A 20,516-nucleotide genomic window follows, 5' to 3' on the forward strand; every position below is an offset into this window, starting at 1 on the left:
CTTCCTGGTCATACTCTTTGTTTGAAAAAGGTGTGTTTGTACATTGCAGCCTCTATGATTCACGGATATCGTGCATAACCTTTATCTTGAAAAGAAAAGAGCATTCAGTGAGTATAAAAGTGGACGAGATGACATATCATTGTTTACTGATAAAAGAGCTCTGAAGAAAGCGATAAGGGATAGTAAAAAGGAACTTGAATCCGGGTTGGCAGACAACATTGTTTCTGACCCAAAATCATTTTTTAGATATGCCAATAATGGATGTAAAGGGACAGTTGGGCCCCCTGTGAATAGGAGGGTCTAGGTTAGAGAACAATGTAGGCATGTGTAGTGCTTTCAATGACTTTTTCTCATCGATTTTTAATGGAGATAATGATATTCAATGGACAGGTGTTGCATGGGGTAATAAAATCCTCAACGATATTCAAGTGAAAGACGTGGAGGTCCTAAATCTTCTAAGAAATGTATGTGCAAGCAAAGCACCAGGACCAGATGATATCTATCCCAGGGTCCTCAAGGAATGTGCTAATGAATTGTTGGGGCCAGTCACACAGATATACAAGAGTAGTGTTGCTGAGGGTATCGTCCCAAGAGATTGGAAACTTGCTAACGTTGTTACAATATTTAAGAAGGGTAGTAGAGAAGCAGTGTCAAATTATCGTCCAGTGAGTTCGACGAGCTCCCACTCGAAAATTTTGGAATTTATCATCAAAAGGCAGTTTGTGAAGTGGATAGACAAGAATAATGTATTGTCGGATAATCAGCATGGGTTCAGGATGGGGAAGTCATGTGTAACTAACCTCCTTTGCTTCTATGATTACGTGACTAAGGCTTTGGGTAAGAGCAAAAATGTAGACGTTGTTTACCTTGATTTCCAGACGGCATTCGATCGGGTCCAACATGGCAAACTCTTGAAGCGTTTACATGAGATTGGAATAGGGGGCAACTTGCTGAATTGGATAGAATCGTGGTTAAGAGATAGGTCGCAAAGAGTTATGGTGAACGGGGAATTCTCTGGTTGGACAGACATCACAAGTGGAGTTCCTCAGGGAAGTGTCCTTGGCCCCATACTTTTTTCACTTTTTATCGATTAATTCGATCAGGGTATCGATGGGATTACTAGCAAGTTCGCAGATGATGTAAAGCTAATGGGGGTAATCGGGAATCAAAACGATAGGGAGTTGCTCCAGACCGACTTAAACAGGATTGCAGCATGGGCAAATGAATGGAGCATGATGTTTAGCGTAGATAAGTGCATTTTGGTTCGAACAACCCACGGTTCTGTTACGAGTTGAATGGTGTCACTATCCCGGATGCAACTAGGGTCACCGATTTGGGAATTCTCATTCACGAGCGACTTAGGTTTTCTGAACATTGTTCAGCGGTGGTAAAAAAAGCGAATAGAATTCTTGGTCTCATTTCTAAAAAGGTCTCTTCGCGTTCTCCTAAAATCATTCTTCCGCTTTTTCGAGGCTTAGTTCGTCCTGAACTGGAGTATGCTGTAAGGTTTTGGAGACCATACCTACAGAGGGACATAGACTTGGTTGAAGGGGTGCAGAGAAGAGCTACGCGTGTCCTTATTAGCACACAGGGCTTGAGTTATGAAGAGAGACTTCATTTTTTGAATATGTTTACATTGGATGAACGCAGGTGTCGAGGAGATATGATCGAAGTTTTCAAAATTTTCAATGGGATGGACCATGAACTTTTAGTACACCGCCAATCGACTGCTTTTACAAGGGGACACCAGTATCGATTGGTGAGGGACAATGCAAGGTTATGGTGTCGCAGGGAATTTTTCTCTAATAGGGTTGTTAATAAATGGAATAGCTTACCCCCGGAAGTAGTAAATTGTAACACAATTGACACGTTTAAAAAGAAATACGATAAACATGTTGGGGTAAATCGAGAAAATATCCATTCTTAGAATAAGACAACCATAAGTATTCTTTATGGGGCGTTGTATAATATTTTATCATGTGTTTATAATTTGTGTTAATTCCATTTTTAATTGGGTTGCTGTATTTTTGAAATATATGACATCCATATTTTTATGGGCATCTTTTTATCAGCCACCTCGTTGAGCATTTTGCCTGTTGTGGCGTTTTATTTGTATTTCAGATGCAAATAATTTTGACCAATATAATTTATTCATCAAAAGTACTACAAAAACTTGAAATATTATGTCATTGAATGAAATCTGAAAAATGTATATAGTGGTTGTATTAAGTATAAATTTTTACATTGCTCTGAAGAGGTGGCCAGAATGAAACATATTCAGAGAAGTAAATTAACTGAAATTCATGAAGCTCAATGTTCAAGGTTCAATTTTTTTAGCATATCAGCACATGCTTTTTTTCACTAGATATAAATTGTAAGATCCAGGGACACGGTATTGAAATTTAGATTTTAAAATCTAATTTTAGACCTAATTTGATCTTTTTGATGGTTTTGAAAAAGATATATGACAGCATTTGAAACCTTTTTTGTAATTAGAAGTTACCTGTAAAACTAAGTTTAGGAATTAGCTATTGAATAACTATATAATTATATACAGAGTTTCCACTCTTAATCATGCTAATAAATGTATACGAGATAAAATAAATTCACTTTGAAAACATGTGTTCATTGTTGTTTTAGTTGCATTTTAATATTTCAAGTTTTCAATGCCATAGAATTGAGATTTTATATTTCTATATATTTTTTTTTGTATATTTGTCTATATTGTGTATGTACATGAAAAACAATACATAAAGTTTAAAAAAACACACTACTGCATTCTAGAGGATTAACAATCTAATTCCAACTGCAATATTTATGCAAAGCACATCTCTTATTCAAAAAAAAAACATTAATTTCAGCGTAATTAATTCACTAACAGTGACAACCAATAAAAAAATATTGAATAATAAACTTATATCATTGCAATATACCATTTTGCAAACATTTATAGGGAATTTCTTTCCAACTGTTACTCGAAAAGTAAGCCAAACAATCAAAATGCACTATCTAATCATGTTATCACAATAAATCACACAGATAAAAAATTCAATGATAATTTTAAAAAAATTAATTGATTTTTCTATACCAATAACTGATACACTGTCTCACTTTACTGTCAATACTAATAAATTAACTAAGTAAATTTAACATTCTATAATCATTAAAAAGCATTTGTCACCACATCTTTGAACGAACTGCTTTGGTAGAAAATTTGCTGCTAAAAAAATCACAACCCTATGCATTATTTAACATGAGCTTCCTGATTATGAAACTCATCCTTTCAAAAAAAAATGTATGCTGAGAATAGCACTTAAATTATTTGAAATAGTGTTTAAAAAATAACTAATGTACCAAATGAGGAGATAAGCCTAGAAATCAAAAAATTCATATAGTTTTCAAAATTATGCTTTTAACAAAAAATTAAAACAAATAATTTCGCATATAAATTAATACACCGCAAAAAAAAACTTTGTCCATTTAAAATTCAAGACAGAATAAAAGTAAAATTTACATGCAGGAGATTTCTACCAAATTAAATATCTAAACACTGACTGATATTTTCTATTATATCATTAATCTGGAACATGCATGCTACATAAAGCAATGCATCACTACTAAATTGTCCATTTTTTTCACTTTAGACTATAATCTCTATTTTTCTGATAGTTTGATCTAAAATTTACTTTTTTTTTCATTATCATAAGTAAAATTTTGATAACAACAAAGGCAGCAACACAATTTCAGATATAAATATTGTAATTACGTACATAATGGTTAGAAATGCATAAATTTTGCCAATAAACAAAAAAAATTTCACAAAAAATTCCAAATCAAAAATTTTGTATTTCTTTGCACAAAAATTCCATTTAAAAATTTAGCATTTACTTGCAAAAAGGAATAAAATCAATGACAATTTTTTATTTTTTTCAAGTAAAATTATGAGGCTAAGTATTAACCTAAATAAAAGTTCCTATAAGTACTACTTTGTGAAACATTTATACTTTATATTCATTGATTTGTGTATGTATCAAATATCCAGTAAGAACTTTTCCTGGCTCGTAGGGTATAATTTCTTCAATTGAATATGTATTTTTCATGCTTGAATAAATTAATAAATAGAAATATAAAAAAAACTAATATTTTAGTAGTCTCCTTATTCTCTTCCTTGCCAGCTTGGATCCAAGACAAAAGCATGATTAACCTGTGGGCAGAGATATGGGGGAGCAATGCCCCTCCCCCAGTATCAATTGCTGCACCGACTGATCTAATGAAAATACATATACAGTAGAACCTTGATTATCCAGGTTAATGGTGGGGAAAGGAGAACACGGATAACCCAAAAACATGGTTATACCACAGGGAGTGAAAAAAATGTTAAAATGACAAAATAGTCAAAATAAAGAAGGTATTTAAGTATTTTACCTGTTAAAAATGACTATGCAGTGTATATCTATTATCCACCGAAAAATTTATTATATAAAATTACACTTATTTCTACAGTTATGTAACCATAATGCTAATATACTGGGCTTCACTGATGGCAGAATCCTTGTGCCTTGTCTTTGAGTTGTTAAAAGAAAGCAATACATATTGAGCAATCCCTCCTATACATGAACTTTTCCCTGACCTTGACTGTAATTGGCTGTTCATCTTGAAATGCCAATCGTTCCAGGACTATGTCCTGTTCTTAGGTTCTTATGTGTGCTGCTGTTTCAACGCATTGACATGAGACCTCTGAGAATGGAGAGTAAATTTCTGTAAAATAATGAGAAATCTAGTTCTACAATATGGTAATGTTTGGTTTCATTACCACTTTCACAAAATCTTATGTTACCAATGAAAAAAAAAACACAACAAAAACATGGATAAGAGCAAGCTTAACATGAAATTAAAAAATTTCAGTGTATGGTTAATCTGCTGCCTGGATAATCAAGGTTCTGCTCTATATGAATTGGCATCATTGTTATTGCGCCCTCCCCAGCCTTTGAAGTCTGTCTCTATCTATGGATCAACCCTCCCAAGAGTCAGATAATAAGAGAAAAATTTGTCCATCTCGTAAAATATTATGCGATTTTATAAACCTATTCACACTTAATCACCCTGCATCTGCTCCTGTCCTTTAGCCTTTGCCTTCTGTCAATAACAACTGCATTGTGGATACTGAAATATACAGGGTGCATAGCAAACAGGGGTGTATGGCATTTTACTGGCAAACCGTTGATCCTAGAGGTATACTTCCAATTAGAAAAAGTTTCCAAATAACATGTAGTACTCAGATAGGTCATTCATGTTTCAAGAGGTTGCATTGCTATTAAAATAGAAAAAAATTAACTTTTCATACAGTCCCTTTGTACCCCAAAAATAAATTAGAAAGTTGTTGCCTTGCCTCTTCTGATGCCAGCAAAAAAATTCCATGTTTCTCAGTGCAATATTCACAGAGATATTCAAATTTGAAAAACAGAAGGAAATTTAAGAAAGAATGCAGAAAAACCGTTTTACCCGCATTTAATGCTGTTCTACCACAAATTTCTTCCATTTTTCAAATTTGAATATCTGTGAATATAGCATTAAAAAATGAATTTTTTTATTGGCATCAGAAGAGACTGCGACAACTTTCTAATTGGGTTTTGGGGCACACAGGGATTGTATAAAAGTTAATTTTTCTTATTTTAATAACTATACAACCCTTTGAAACATGAATGCATATCTGAGTACTATACATTATTTGGAAACTTTTTCTAATTGGAAGTATACCTCTAGGATCATTGGTTAGTCATTAAATTGCCATACCCCCACTGTTTGCTATGCACCCCGTATATCATCCATGCTATTAGCGACTCAAAACGACTTTAAATAGCTTTCTTTGCAAAGTTCGAATAGCAGCATTTATTAAATTTAAAATCTGCATAACATCAAAAGAAGTCTCTTAGTTGACCACTAAAAGTAGTAGTATGGTTGTATCCTTCAATGAGTTCATCTCTTGTGACACATCATTGTAAAAAATGATTTTGGAGAAGCTGTCTAATAATATATTTGGATTCAAAGATAATGTTGATGCTGTCACAACTTCAGATAGATTGAAACCATAGCTATGTTCTGGAAGAAGTGATTTGTTGCATTGAATGTCATGTGTAGAATAAATATATTTAAACTATCTGCTGCTGTCTTCAACATATTGTGTTCTTCATTAATCTTGCTGTTATCATTTGTCAAAAAAATATTCTGTCTTTTGGCACAAATTGCCTTGACTTTTTCCCTCGTGAGAAGATTTTAAATTAACTGTATAAAACATGTGTGAATGGGTAGTATATGATCCTTCCATACTGTTGATTAGTTCCATAATTTTGGAAAGAACTCAGAAACCAAAGTCAACTGAACTCATATTTCCCAAGCTAGAATTCAAAAGAATTCAGCTCAGCAAAAGTCCGACCTATTTTTGCTTTAACCTGTTTTATAAGTTTATGATCCACATTATAACTGGCATAATGGAAATACCAAGCCATCTGCAAAGTGCCATATCTTTTCAAGGAGAAAAAATTCTTCTGATTTTGTGCAGATGATAGTGCTTTTCTCCCAACTCTGAGAATAATGATAAGAAATCAAAGAAGAGAAATATTCCATCTTTTTCAATTATTTACACTATGCATATTCTTATACTACTCCAAAGGCAAGGGAAAAAAGTTATATTTTAAACACCATCTCTCTCCTTTGGTTGTCAGAAGGTGAACAATATACTCTGCTCACTTTCTGTTGATCAACAGGTTGAGGGATGAAAAATATACTCAAAGATGAAGCTAACAAACAATAAAACTATCTGGGCTCATCATTACCAAAATAAGAGGGTTTTAAGAAGGCTAGATATCTCACAATTACTGAAATACAAAACATCTTGCCTAATTTGCCACTGATATATGTAATTGCTGCTAAGAGGGTAAAAAAAGTGTAAATCATCTAGATTTCACAAAAAAAGAGTAGTACAAATCAAATTTTCACATTTATTCAGGGGCTGTTCAAGTATTACGTAAGCAAATTTTTAGAAATTTTTGACCCCCCCCCCCCCCCTGTCAGCAAAATTTCATCATCAGCTCTGCCTCTCTGAATCCTGATGCATATTGGTGAGATCAGAGATGTACAGAGGTGGGGGCATAGGGGGGCTTGTGGGGGACTCTCCCTCCCCACGATCAAAAATTTATTTTTTTAATGCAAAAAAAAGTATTTTTTAAAACTGAAATTTCGGAAGAAAATACCTTTATATGTTATTGTAATCAATTTCTCTTAATTTCAATGTTAAAGGCTATGAACTCAAAAAATTTATCTTTTCTATTAAATTTATCTATTATTTATTTTCATTATTTATTATTATCTACTATTTATTTATTTTTCTATTATTTATCTATTAAATAAATTCATTGCGACCCACCCTCTAAGCCATACAATGATAAATCGCAAAAAGCCTGTGGACCAAATATGGCCCTGGGTGCCTGCCAAATGCGGCCTGCCCTCCTCAAACCTAATTTTGTAAAAAAATGAACTAAGCGGCACATCTACAGATCGCTTAAGTGTCCCGTGGTATAATTCCAGAACATTTAAGCGGCCCGTGGCACATTTTCAGATCACTTAAATGACCCGGGACACAGTTCCAGAACACTTAAGCGATACATCACACATTTAGAGATCCCTTAAGTGCTCTAAAACTATGTCATTCAAGTGGCCCCCAGTGCGGTTCTACATCACTCAAGTTACCCGTGGCACATTCTCAGATTATTAAGTGATCTGCAGCATATATTGCGGATCACTTGAGGGATGCGTGGCACAGTTCCAGAGCACTTAAGAGACCCAGACACATTTCCAGATCACTTGGATCCACGAAACATTTAGAGATCACTAAAGTGGCTGTGTAAGGCACTTATCAACGGGGGAGGGAATGTTACTTCAAGAGTGCCCACAAGCTATCGAAAGGTTTTTCTCGTTTTTGGCGCACCGAGTACGATGCCATTAAAAATATTTCATATTTTCATAAAGGGAGGTTGATGACGTAAGCATTATCCAAACCCCCCTCCCCCTTGTCATCAAAAGTCAGCAAATCGGAAACCCCATCGATGATGACGTAATACTCGAACGGCCCCTCATCAAAATTAGCAAATTCTGCATTTATTTAGTTGAAACAAAAATTATGTATAAATGGGATGTAGAAAGAGTTAAATTACTTGCAGTAAGCTTCAGAATTATATTTTTATGAACATAAATGCCAGACAGTAGTGTATAGCCTAATCAGTTATTATTCAAGGACAGAAACTAAATTTGAAACTATCTGTAGATGCAAAGATGGGGTTTCAATTTTTTGGAAATGGTAGCTTATATATGAAAAAAAAAAAAATTAAAGTTTTTATTTTTAATTTCATATTATATACTTTATATTTATATTTGATATCATTATTTTATTTTTATATTTAAAATGCAGCTATAAAAACTGTTCAGGTAAAAAGAAATCATATTTAAAAAAATAGCGATATAGTGATGTCCGTATTGTTATCTGTATAAATGAAAATAAGTATTGCAGAATGTGGAAAAAAAGCATGCGGTACGAGAGCTCTAATGAACAAACCAGATAAGATGAGCTTAATTACTTGTTGTGAATACAAAGTTTTTATAGTGGTAGTAATGTATACAAAGCCACATAATTTCTGCAAAACTTTTTTCCCCAGTCATTTTTTAAGATGCTGCTTACACATTACAGCAGATTATTTAACAGAAATTAGGGCATTTTTTTAACACTGCATAAAATAAACTGTACTGAGCAATAATAATTGATTGTTCTAAAAGCATTATTATTTTGAGGGTGCAGAAAAAATTAATAGAATCTTCATATTTTATTTTGAAAAGTTTGTGTGTGTCGTTATAGATACAAGAATTTTTTGGTACGAGTAACTTTCAGGGGAAAAAATATTCTCATAAGTCAAGGTACCACAGTACTTTCTATGCCTGATGATATGATAAGGGAAGGAACTAATTAAGAGATTTACAAGTATGTTTACCAGCCTAAAAATCCCACTCTATTTTCCCAATATTTTGATACTTTTGAGAAGCATGGTCTAATTGATATCAAACCCATATCTATCATAGCTAATCTTTGCAAGCAGCAACTTTCAAAATTTGAAAATATGACAAAATATTGCTATTCTGAATAATTTGAAAAACCATGAAATATGAAAAAGTAACAAAAATCACGAGAAAAAAAATAATGATCAAATTAAAAGCAATCAACAAAAAAAATTCAAAAGCATGATACATAAAATATGTGATGAGATTATTACACAGGAAACTAGATGAGATGTTTTCAGATCATATGTATGGAGCATTAAATAATCCAATCCAAGATATATTTGACTTTTAGTATACACTGCTTGTGATGTTATGTAACAAAAAATGTCCTAAAATATGTAAATTATTTATAGCATCTCAATTTTTAATATTGTTAATAGCAACTATGTAATCAACCTTTAGTCTGACTGACAAAATACATAAAAAAAGATGAAAGAAATTTTCACAGGGCATATTTCTATTACTCACAAAAGAATTTCCATCTCTCCACATTTACAAACTGAGAGAAGATTGTGTGTGTGTTGTGTTAAATAAAAATAGAAATGTTAAAGAAAATGACAAATTTCATCAGACTCAATCATATTCTATACGTTTCTGACTTCATTGCTTTGATTGCATTCAAGTTCATTGAGCAAAAATGCATGAAAATCTTAACTAAAACAAAATTTGCAAACAAGAACATTTAAATAAGACGCAAACATCATGAAAAATAATTTAAAAATGTACAACAAATGAAAGACATGCAACCACAAATGTGAAATAATTGTTTTAAACAACCTTGACAAAAACCTAATAGCTAATTGTCAATAAATTTTTTGAAAATAGATTACAGTAGACTCGATAATCCAGCCATACACTAGTCCGACCCATCCAGTAATTCAGTGTTCTAGTTAAAAACGCTGTTCTTTGAGTGTAGAGAAGGAAAACGTGTCATTGCATATCTCTATGCACAGAATTTTATATTATTTTAATGAGCATTTTTAACTAACTTCCAGTAATTCTGCAATTTTGCTCATCTGGCATACCCTGGTCTGATATGTGCCACACTAGCAAGAGTCTACTGTATTTTAATTTCAATTCATAAATTTATTATCATAATTTAATATTTAAATTGAATGTAAAAATTCTTCATCATTTACCATATTGAAGCAGGTAAAACAAATTTAACCCATGCTTATCTTTCATGAATTAAAATATTTATATGCATATAACTAAAAATAGAGAAAGTTGTTCAATTAGAGCTAACTCACAAAGAACTTTTTAGATGTATTTTAAGCTCATATGAGAATCATCCATCAATTGAAGTAATTTTTCAATTAGACCAACATAAATGTACTGATATTTCTAATGCATTCATATGTCATCTAATGGTTTGCCAATAATTGCACAAGAGATATATCAATTATTTTAAACTGATTGCAAATAACTGCCAAGAAAATAAATGGCTAGCATACCAGCCTATGGTTCTGTAGAACTTTGTTCAACTTCCAGCACTTGCAGGACAGGGATGGTGCAAAAATAACTACATTGCTTGCAGCTGCTGCAAATAATTCCCACATGGAGAATAGTTAAGTGTAACAACCTCTCAGTGAAAGACACAAAAAGAAAGCTGATCTGAATCTGCTATAAGCTGTCTGATAAGCTCTTGTTTGCACAGAATGGCCATGGTGTGAAACAAAAATGATCAACTGATAATCGATATCCAGCTCAGACAGGGATGACTTTGCATCAGTTTATGGCAGTTTAAGGATTAAAGGTTCTGATTTAATTTATTATGCAAAACTGGAAATAACAAAGGGTATGACAACTACTATTTCATGAAAATGAACCAAATAAAACAGTGTTCAGACACATGTACACAAAAAAAACTTATCACACTCAGAAACTGAGTTTTCAAGACTGGTTAAAAATTTTTAAATAATTTTGTGAAGAGAGTGATGTGTGGAAGTAAATAAAAATAGATAAAAGAAGTAAATAAATCATAAACATTAATATGAATTAAAAAACTTATATATAAGTTTATAAATGCACAAAACATTTTTCTGAGAGAAGAGATCTAACATTTGCATTCACCAGTCAAATACATGCCTAAATGTTATATAAGAGATTTCCCAATCCTATGTAACTTCAAGCTTATATTAGTTATTAATATTACACCTATGCATTACAAAAATTTGAATAAATTTACTCTCCCATCCCGTTTACTTTCTTATCATCAAAATATACTTTGGTAATGATGATATCTCCAGTAGACAGTGTTTGTGTATCTGAATCAGAGGTGATGGCATTCTGTAATTTATTATGTTTAGGAGATAATGAAAATCTTTTATGGCAATCACAATTACAACAGTTCATACCCCCACTAGAAATGCTGCCACCGGGTGACCAGCTGCCAAAATTTTCAACATTTCCATTTGTCAGTTCAGGACTAACAATGTGAAAATTTGATAGAGAATGAGTAGGTGATGTGTAGGAAGCAAAATTGTCTGAGAAATAAGAGCTTTGTTCACTGCTCACGCCACCTCTAGTGTTTAAACTGTCTTCATACTCTCCAGCACAATCTACACTACTATCATCAGAAAAGTTATCATCAGCATTCCCAGAACCAGAATGCATAGATCCAGAGTCATTACTAGTTCCTCTACTACGCAATCTTTCCAATTTCTTTGCTACTTTAGGTGTGCCTTCAATTTTGGCACGTTCTTGAGAAGTAAGCTCGATATACCTATGATATAAATAAATAACCAGAGAACAATAAATTGAACAGTAAAATTGAAATTCATCATGTATATTTAAAGAAATGTTCTGCTTTAGTTATTAAAAGCAAAAAATACAGTGCTATTTGCAAAGAACACGCATAGAAAATAACAATTTAACGTAATAATATTAAGAGCATGCGTAATAATATTGACATTTTACAATACGTGGTAACCAAAAATGTTGATGAATTTTTGTGTTGTGCTTTGTATGCAGTAAACCGAGGTGTAATGTGGAAATCCCTTTTTTTTAGGCAAAACACCTAACTTCATTTTATTAATAAACTAATTAATTAGAATTTTTTTTTTGTGGCAGACAAATGTTTTTGGTCTGCAGAGTATTGTTATGTTAGGATTTCACTGTACACGAATTTTTTACACTAATCAATGTATTTGGCCTTGGTAATAGAGAGCATCTTCAGAAAAAATACAACGCCACAACAGGCAAAATGCCAAACGAGGTGGCTGAGAAAAAGATGCCCATAAAAATATGGATGTCATATATTTCAAAAATACAGCAACCCAATTAAAAATGCAATTAACAAAAATTGTAAACAATATATACACATGATAAGATATTATACAATGCCCATAAAGAATACTTATGATTGTCTTATTCTAAGTATGAATAGCTTCTCGATTTACCCCAACATGTTTATTGTATTTCTTTTTAAACGTGACAATTGTGTTACAATTTACTACCTCCGGGGGTAAGCTATTCCATTTATTAACAACCCTATTAGATAAAAATTCCCTGAGATACCATACCATTGCTGAGATACCTCACCTGTCTCAATGAGATACCTCACCTGTCTCAATGAGATACCTCATTGTCCCTCACCAATTGATACTGGTGTCCCCTTGTAAAAGCAGTCGATTGGCGGTGTACTAAAAGTTCATGGTCCATCCCATTGGAAATTTTGAAAACTTCGATCATATCTCCTCGACACCTGCGTTCATCCAATGTAAGCATATTCAAAAAATGAAGTCTCTCTTCATAACTCAAGCCCCGTGTACCAATAAGGACATACGTAGCTCTTCTCTGCACCCCTTCAACCAAGTCTATGTCCTTCCGTAGGTACTCAAGTCCAGGACGAACTAAGCCTCGAAAAAGCGGAAGAATGACCTTAGGAGAACGCGAAGAGACCTTTTTGAAAATGAGACCAAGCATTATATTTGCTTTTTTGACCACCGCTGAACAATGTTCAGAAAACCTAAGCCGCTCGTCAATGATAATTCCGAAATCGGTGACCCTAATTGCATCCGGGATAGTGATACCATTCAACTCGTAAGAGAACCGTGCGTTCTTCGAACCAAAACCATGCACTTATCAACGCTAAACGTCATGCTCCATTCATTTGCCCATGCTGCAATCCTGTTTAGGTTGGTCTGGAGCAACTCCCTATCGTTTTGATTCCCGATTACCCCCATTAGCTTCACATCATCTGCAAATTTGCTAGTAATCCCATCGATACCCTGATCGAATTTATCGATAAAAAGTGAAAAAAGTATGGGGCCAAGGACACTTCCCTGAGGAACTCCACTTGTGATGTCTGTCCAACCAGAGAATTCCCCGTTCACCATAACTCTTTGCGATCTATCTCTTAACCACGATTCTATCCAACTCAGCAAGTTGCCCCCAATTCCAATCTCATGTAAACGCTTCAAGAGTTTACCATGTTGGACACGATCGAATGCCTTCTGGAAATCAAGGTAAACAACATCTACATTTTTGCCCTTACCCAAAGCCTTAGTCAGATCATAGAAGCAAAGGAGATTAGTTACACATGACTTCCCCAACCTGAACCCATGCTGATTATTCGACAATACATTATTCTCGTCTATCCACTTCACAAACTGCCTTTTGATGATAATTTCCAAAATTTTCGAGAGGGAACTCGTCAAACTCACTGGACGATAATTGGACACAGCTTCTCTACTACCCTTCTAAAATATTGTAACAACGTTAGCAAGTTTCCAATCTCTTGGGATGATACCCTCAGCAACACTACTCTTGTATATCTGTGTGACTGGCCCCAACAATTCATTAGCACATTCCTTGAGGACCCTGGGATAGATATCATCTGGTCCTGGTGCTTTGCTTGCACATACATTTCTTAGACGATTTAGGACCTCCACGTCTTTCACTTGAACATCGTTGAGGATTTTATTACCCCATGCAACACCTGTCCATTGAATATCATTATCTCCATTAAAAATCGATGAGAAAAAGTCATTGAAAGCACTACACATGCCTACATTGTTCTCTAACCTAGACCCTCCTATTCACAGGGGGCCCAACTGTCCCTTTACATCCATTATTGGCATATCTAAAAAATGATTTTGGGTCAGAAACAATGTTGTCTGCCAACCCGGATTCAAGTTCCTTTTTACTATCCCTTATCGCTTTCTTCAGAGCTCTTTTATCAGTAAACAATGATATGTCATCTCGTCCACTTTTAAACACACTGAATGCTCTTTTCTTTTCAAGATAAAGGTTATGCACGATATCCGTGAATCATAGAGGCTGCAATGTACAAACACACCTTTTTCAAACAAAGAGTATGACCAGGAAGCAGTTATTTTCCAGATATTATGCAGAGGTGAACTTGGACATATTCGAACTAAATTCATCCCATTGACTTACCACCTCAACTGATTCCACAACCAGTCTTCGAAACTTCCCCTAACTTTTTTCTTCAAACATCAAAGTTAGTTCTCTGAAAACTAGGAACTTTGTTTAGTCTTTGTTATCAACCTTAGTCAAAGAAAAGTTACACTGAAAACTGACAACATGATGATCACTGGAAGAAAACTCATCCCCCACTGAAACATATTCAACAAGATCCTCAGAACTAGTAGCAACCAAATCCAAAATAGCAGTACCCCTAGTGGCTTCTGATACATGCTGATGCAAAAAAATTATCGAGCACCAACTTGAGAAAGTCCCTTTCACATTGATCTCCAGCTGAAAGATTCTTCCAATCTATACCCAGGTAATTGAAATCCCCAAGTATTACAACCCTCTTATGCTTACACTTATAGCAAATTTCATCATGAAGTTTGGTGATGTAGTTTGGATCCCTATTCCGTGGATTGTAACAAACCCCAACAATAAGTTTATGACATCTTTTGCTTTCAAGCTCAACCCAATATAATTTCAATATCACTTCTCTGCACATTACACTCTCTAGCCTTCAAACATGATTTCACGTATATCAACACTCCACCCCCTTTCCTATCAGATCTATTTCTCAAAAAAGTATTGTATCCTGAGATGTGTAAGAAAGATTCATCCCCATCGTTTGCCCAAGATTCTGTAATGGCTATAAGATCCAAGCCCTCCACAACTATCATAGTTTCTAAAAAATATTTCTTATTACCCAAGCTCCAGCATTTATTAGCACACATTTTAATTTGCCAGGTGATTTAGTGTCAATCGAGAAGCCATCCAAGTCAGAGGTGGGTAATTCCCCGTCAGTACTGTTGCGATTATCATTAACTAACCCGCATTCCCGACTACGTGGTCTGGGAGTAAAAAACTTGACCTAAGACTATCGTAAACCTCCCAGACCCCCCCTCTTATTTAGATGGATTCCATCCGAATGAAGCCATCTATCGGTAAATGCGGGATGCTCCAAGAACGTGGCCCCAACTGAGGAGCAATGTCTCTCAGGCCTAAATTGAATTGGTGGATCCTAGTCCTATACCCCCAGTAGCACAACGATATAGTACAATATTTGGACCATATCGTTATATATCGAAATGTCAGAGGAATATCAGATGTCATAACTATGATACAGAACGATCTCGTCGTATATGGTGCAAATTATTTATGATGTTAATTGATCAATTCTTTAATTTTTCAGCCAAATATGTATTTTTGATTCCATGTGAATAATCTCTACTTTGAAGGACAACAACTTGGGACAATAAATTATTTTAATATAGTTTGAAAAACATAGATCTATATCGTGCACCTGACAAAGATCTATATCCGATTCTCGATATAGACCTGATATAGATCTATCAAAGAAGACGTAGCTCTATATCCTGAACATGACATACATCTATATTGTGAACCTGACAAAGATATATATCAGATACACAATATGCTGATATATCACCATATTGTGTGCCTTTAAATAAAAATATTGTTTTCAAATAAAAATTTGGAGAAAATTTAAAGTCGAGTGTACAATTTTTTGTTTGAATTGAAATTAAAAACGTTTGAATGAATAATTTTTCATGTGAAATTTTGATTTTAATAGGATCAATTATGTTGATATATCAAAATCATTTCATCAGTTATAATTGAATCCTTACTGTGTATGTTTTACATCGTAGATGTTGGTGTTTTAGGAGGAGCGAAAACTTATCCACCGTAACTTTAATTGCCACTTTATAATTGCACATATTTTTTAATTTAAAAAAATTGCTCTTGTTTTTGTTGTATGTGTGTTTTTCTTAAAATTATTTATTTTTTTCCTTTGATGTTTTCATTTTTTACCATACTTTGAGAATTTTAACTCTTTTGTGTTACATATTTTTTATTCTGTATTTTTTAAGAGTTCAGGGTACATGGGTTCAAACCCACCCACCTCCAGATAATTACACTTTTTTTATTTTTTCCAAAAGGGCGCCATCTATCGTACAAAATTTGAAGTATTTGAATATATCACATTCACGATATAGATCTATTTATCTCCGACTATGCCTTTTTTAGCCAGAACGATATCGTGGCCCGATATAGATCTATATTGGAAACTGAAATTTTACGATATAGATCTATATCTTTGTGCTACTTGGGACCCTCTACTACACCTTGGCAGTACTGGAATCACTGCCACATCTGAGCCCCACTCCCTAGTGAATAATAGTAAATCCCGGTACTCTGACAGAGACTCACTAATATTCGCTCCTATCTGATTTATTCCCACCCACAGAATCACCCGCAAGGGCAACTTTCGGCGATGAAAAACGTCTCGAACATTGCTTATCTTCCCCCAGGAAGACAACAGCCCTCGAAACCCTGAAAATCCCTACACACTCTGTTCCCAAGTTCCCTAACCATAGAATCGCCGATGATTAAACCCCTATCACTATCCCCCTTTACCTCATCCACGACCACCCATTCGCCCTCTAAACTGTCGTTGTTCGTGGAGATTGCTTCTTCATCAACCGGTGGCTCGACAACAAGTTGCTCCATTATAACCAAGCCCTCTATAACCCTACCTTTTTCCCGTAACACTTCGACCTCGAGTTCCAACCTTGCTCTATCCAAACACCCTTTACAATTGAAACTATCAGCTATTATACCCCTAGATCAGGGAACCTCCCGTCACAAGCCCTACAGAACACTAGTCGAGGTCAAGGCATACTAACACTATTGCTAAAACTAGATAAAAATACTTAAAAAATAGGAAAATTAGGAACGTTAACAGAAAATTAAAATAATGTAAAATACATAACAATGCAAAATATACATAAAAGATTGTACAAAAAAATTAAGTAAAATAAAATGCTCAACACTAAATAACGAAGAAGAGAATATATATGTATATAAAGAATACAACACACCCAAAAAAAGTATTAAGCTACAAAGTACAATTTATACTTATTAGAATTAGCTAACTATCTCTACTCACTAACACTAAAAACAATAGGCCCAAATGGAAAAAACAAAAAAACAAAAATTTACTGGGAGCACCAGGGAAAAGTATACACTGTTTGCTAACACTAACGTCCAAAACACCCACGGATTTATATCAAAGAAGTGGGGAAAACATAAACCTTGTAAAAGTACAATGAAATGAAATGAGAGTGAGAAAAAAAAGTCGATCGAATATATATATACACAACAAAAATTTAAAAAAATTGAGAGCAATAAAAAAAACACTTATCTCGCAAATCCAATAATGTGCAGAAAATCGGGTGACAAAATCAAATTAGAGAGTAAATTAAACACACAATCTAGAAGAATAAAGAAAACACCGCAGAATATGACCCAAAAAATAAAAGATACGCAAATCATGAGAACGAAGAATAAACAAAGAAAGACACAAAATGGCGCAATCTCCAGCAACAGTTCCGGATAAAACTACTGCTATTGGTCGGCAAGTGGAGCACGATAAAAGCACGTCTGGTCCCAACAGTGGCAAAGACGTGAATGACATGGTTTTACATACACACGCAGGTATATATTCATCTGACATTTGTATAACAGAATATGTTGAAAGGGGGGTGTGTTCAAGTCTCTTTTTTTTTTTCTAAGGTAGAATGTAACGAAAAGCTTTTGATGGGGAAGAAGGTAGGAATACAGAATCACTTTGATAAAAACAAGCAGTAAAGTCCCAATGTAATAAAAAAAACACTCACCTTAGCAATCTGATTTCCCGATTGCTCAAAACAACTTGTTTTGTCAGAGAAGAGTTCAACTTTTGTTTCAGATCTATAACTTCCATATCAATTTTTCTTTGTTTCTTCAAAGATTTAACTTCATCAGGATTGATATATGTCATGATCTGTTCATAGCAAAGATCGTGCAGCATTTTCATTGAATCTGGTCTTAATAATCTGGAAACAAATTACTCTAATGAAAGAATATACATGTATAGGCCTATAGGTATACAGGGTGCTGTTAATGGACCGACAAACTCAGAGGGTTCTTAGTAGACATCAAGAGGAACAAAAATTGCAATTGAACATGGTGTCACAAACAACATTGAGAGGGTGAAAATCGCGAGAAATGCATGCAGGTTTCGATGTCATGCTGGAATGACAAGAAGTACAATAATAACTACAAAAATATTTATTTGATTAATTATTACAAAAGTTGTTGGCCGCTGACGTCATTGCACAGTCTACAATGACAAAAACGATTCCCAGATGCACTCGAAGATACCAGGTACCCTTTTGATATCTGCCGCAGTGACGACAATCCGTGCTATGAAATCCTCTGGTGTGTCCTCAGGCATCACATAAGCGAATTTAAAGTGACCCCAGAGGAAAAAGTGACACAAATTGAGATCCGGTGAACGTGGAGGCCAAGCAGTGAGTCCTGCGTGGCCAATCCAACTGACATCCACCTTTCGTCTTCTCTGGACTCAGAACCTGCATGCATTTTTCGTGGTTTTCACCCTCTCAACGTGGTTTGCAATACCATGTTCCATTGCAATTTTTGTTCCTCTTGATGCCTACTAACAACCTTCTGAGTTTGTCAGTCTATTAACAAAACACCCTGTATATAATGCATGTATAGGCCTTGGCCAACATTATTATATACATAAATAACATATGAGGGATCTAAAGCACAAGGAGTATAAGTGCAATGTTAAGTCTTTTTTTTTTATACCCCTTGTGCTTCGGCCCAGTGAACCAGAAATTGAATTGGAATGTGCTAAAGAAAAATTGAGAAATTACATATAGAACTTTATGGTTATAAATTTTTATAGTTAAAAAACTTTGAAGAATTATCTGACAAAGTGCTGGTTCATGAATAGGGAAGCCCCGCCCCCCCCCACCTCCTCGTGGTTGAGCTGGGGTGGCATTTTGCCAGCGAACGGGGAAGGCAACAAGTCTTCGCCCGATGAAACTGAGAACTCGTAATAGCTGAACTAGAAGTGAGTGCACCAAAAGAGCCTGTAAAGGCACTTTCTAGGGTTAAAACCCTAGAAGAAGGAGTGATTAAGATGGGACATATTTCTAAAATTAGAAAGGAGAGAATTTGATGAAGATGAAAAAAGTGCTTGAAGAGTATCGAAAAGTGATGTAGGTACATGATGACCGAAATAGTTGAACTTAAGAAAGTCCAAGGACATTTGGCTAAAGAACTGAAAGAAGTTAGGGAAAGAAGCACCAGTTTATCTTCTGAAAGATCTGGTGAAGATGAACTGATAAAAAAGAGACTTGAAGAACCTCAGAAGGAGCTCCAAATTATGAGAAACAGATTGCAAGAAAGTGAGAATATGGTGGTTACTCTCAGAAATGAAAGCACATGAGAGGGGTTTGAATGCCAAACGTTTGGTGGTTTTCTTTGGTGGTTTTGGTTTGGTTTTCTTCAATAGCAATGTGCTGTTTGATCATAGCAATGCGCTGTTTTTGCAATAGTTCCTTGTATCAGAAAAGGCAATGTAAAGGACAAAAGAGGGTATTGAACACAGCATCTTGTGGCACAGTTCGCGAATATCTTATTGACCTGGGTTACCATATTTCACTGCTATGTAATTAGTATTTCACAAATACCCACGGTTTTTTAATCTTGACAACTAGTACACAGCATCACTGATTTCTCGTTTAAATATTCACATTAAAATTCGCAAAATGCAAGAAACTGTCAAAAGAACAAGAAAATAGTAAAAAAAAAAAGATAAAATCAAGGCCGGAACTGGGGAGGGAGCCACTGCCCCGGGCGCCAAACTTTAGGGGGCGACAAATATCAGTGAAGAACAAAAATACCGTTATAAAATCATCAGAATTTAAGTGGAGAGGGTGGCAAAATCATGTTTGTCCCTTCTCATAAAAATTGTAGTCACTACCTTTGATGAAATTGCTGTTAACGATAAATAATATTGATAACAAAATACAGAATGAGAAGAAAAAATTACTACGCCGTGTACTTGGTCATGGGTTGAGTGTGAATTTTGGCATACACCA

General features: G+C 34.5%; 1 protein-coding gene across 1 annotated transcript in view; it reads right to left on the reverse strand.

The window, feature by feature from the left end:
* Window positions 1-7,051: 7,051 nt before the first annotated feature.
* The window catches only part of egl (Egl_like_exo domain-containing protein), a 130,047-nt gene continuing 116,582 nt past the window's right edge, over window positions 7,052-20,516 (reverse strand). The window contains exons 4-5 of the mRNA XM_089232530.1: window positions 18,240-18,437; window positions 7,052-11,830 (exon numbers count right to left, since the gene is read on the reverse strand). Of these exons, the coding sequence (XP_089088656.1) occupies window positions 11,290-11,830; window positions 18,240-18,437 (739 nt within the window). The 3' untranslated portion in view covers window positions 7,052-11,289. The remainder of the gene's footprint in view (window positions 11,831-18,239; window positions 18,438-20,516) is intronic.

Source organism: Pholcus phalangioides, unplaced genomic scaffold (assembly GCF_987345545.1).
Source record: "Pholcus phalangioides strain wild (caught in Gottingen) unplaced genomic scaffold, Ppha-v1.0 ptg000007l_1, whole genome shotgun sequence".
Lineage (NCBI taxonomy): Eukaryota > Metazoa > Arthropoda > Arachnida > Araneae > Pholcidae > Pholcus > Pholcus phalangioides.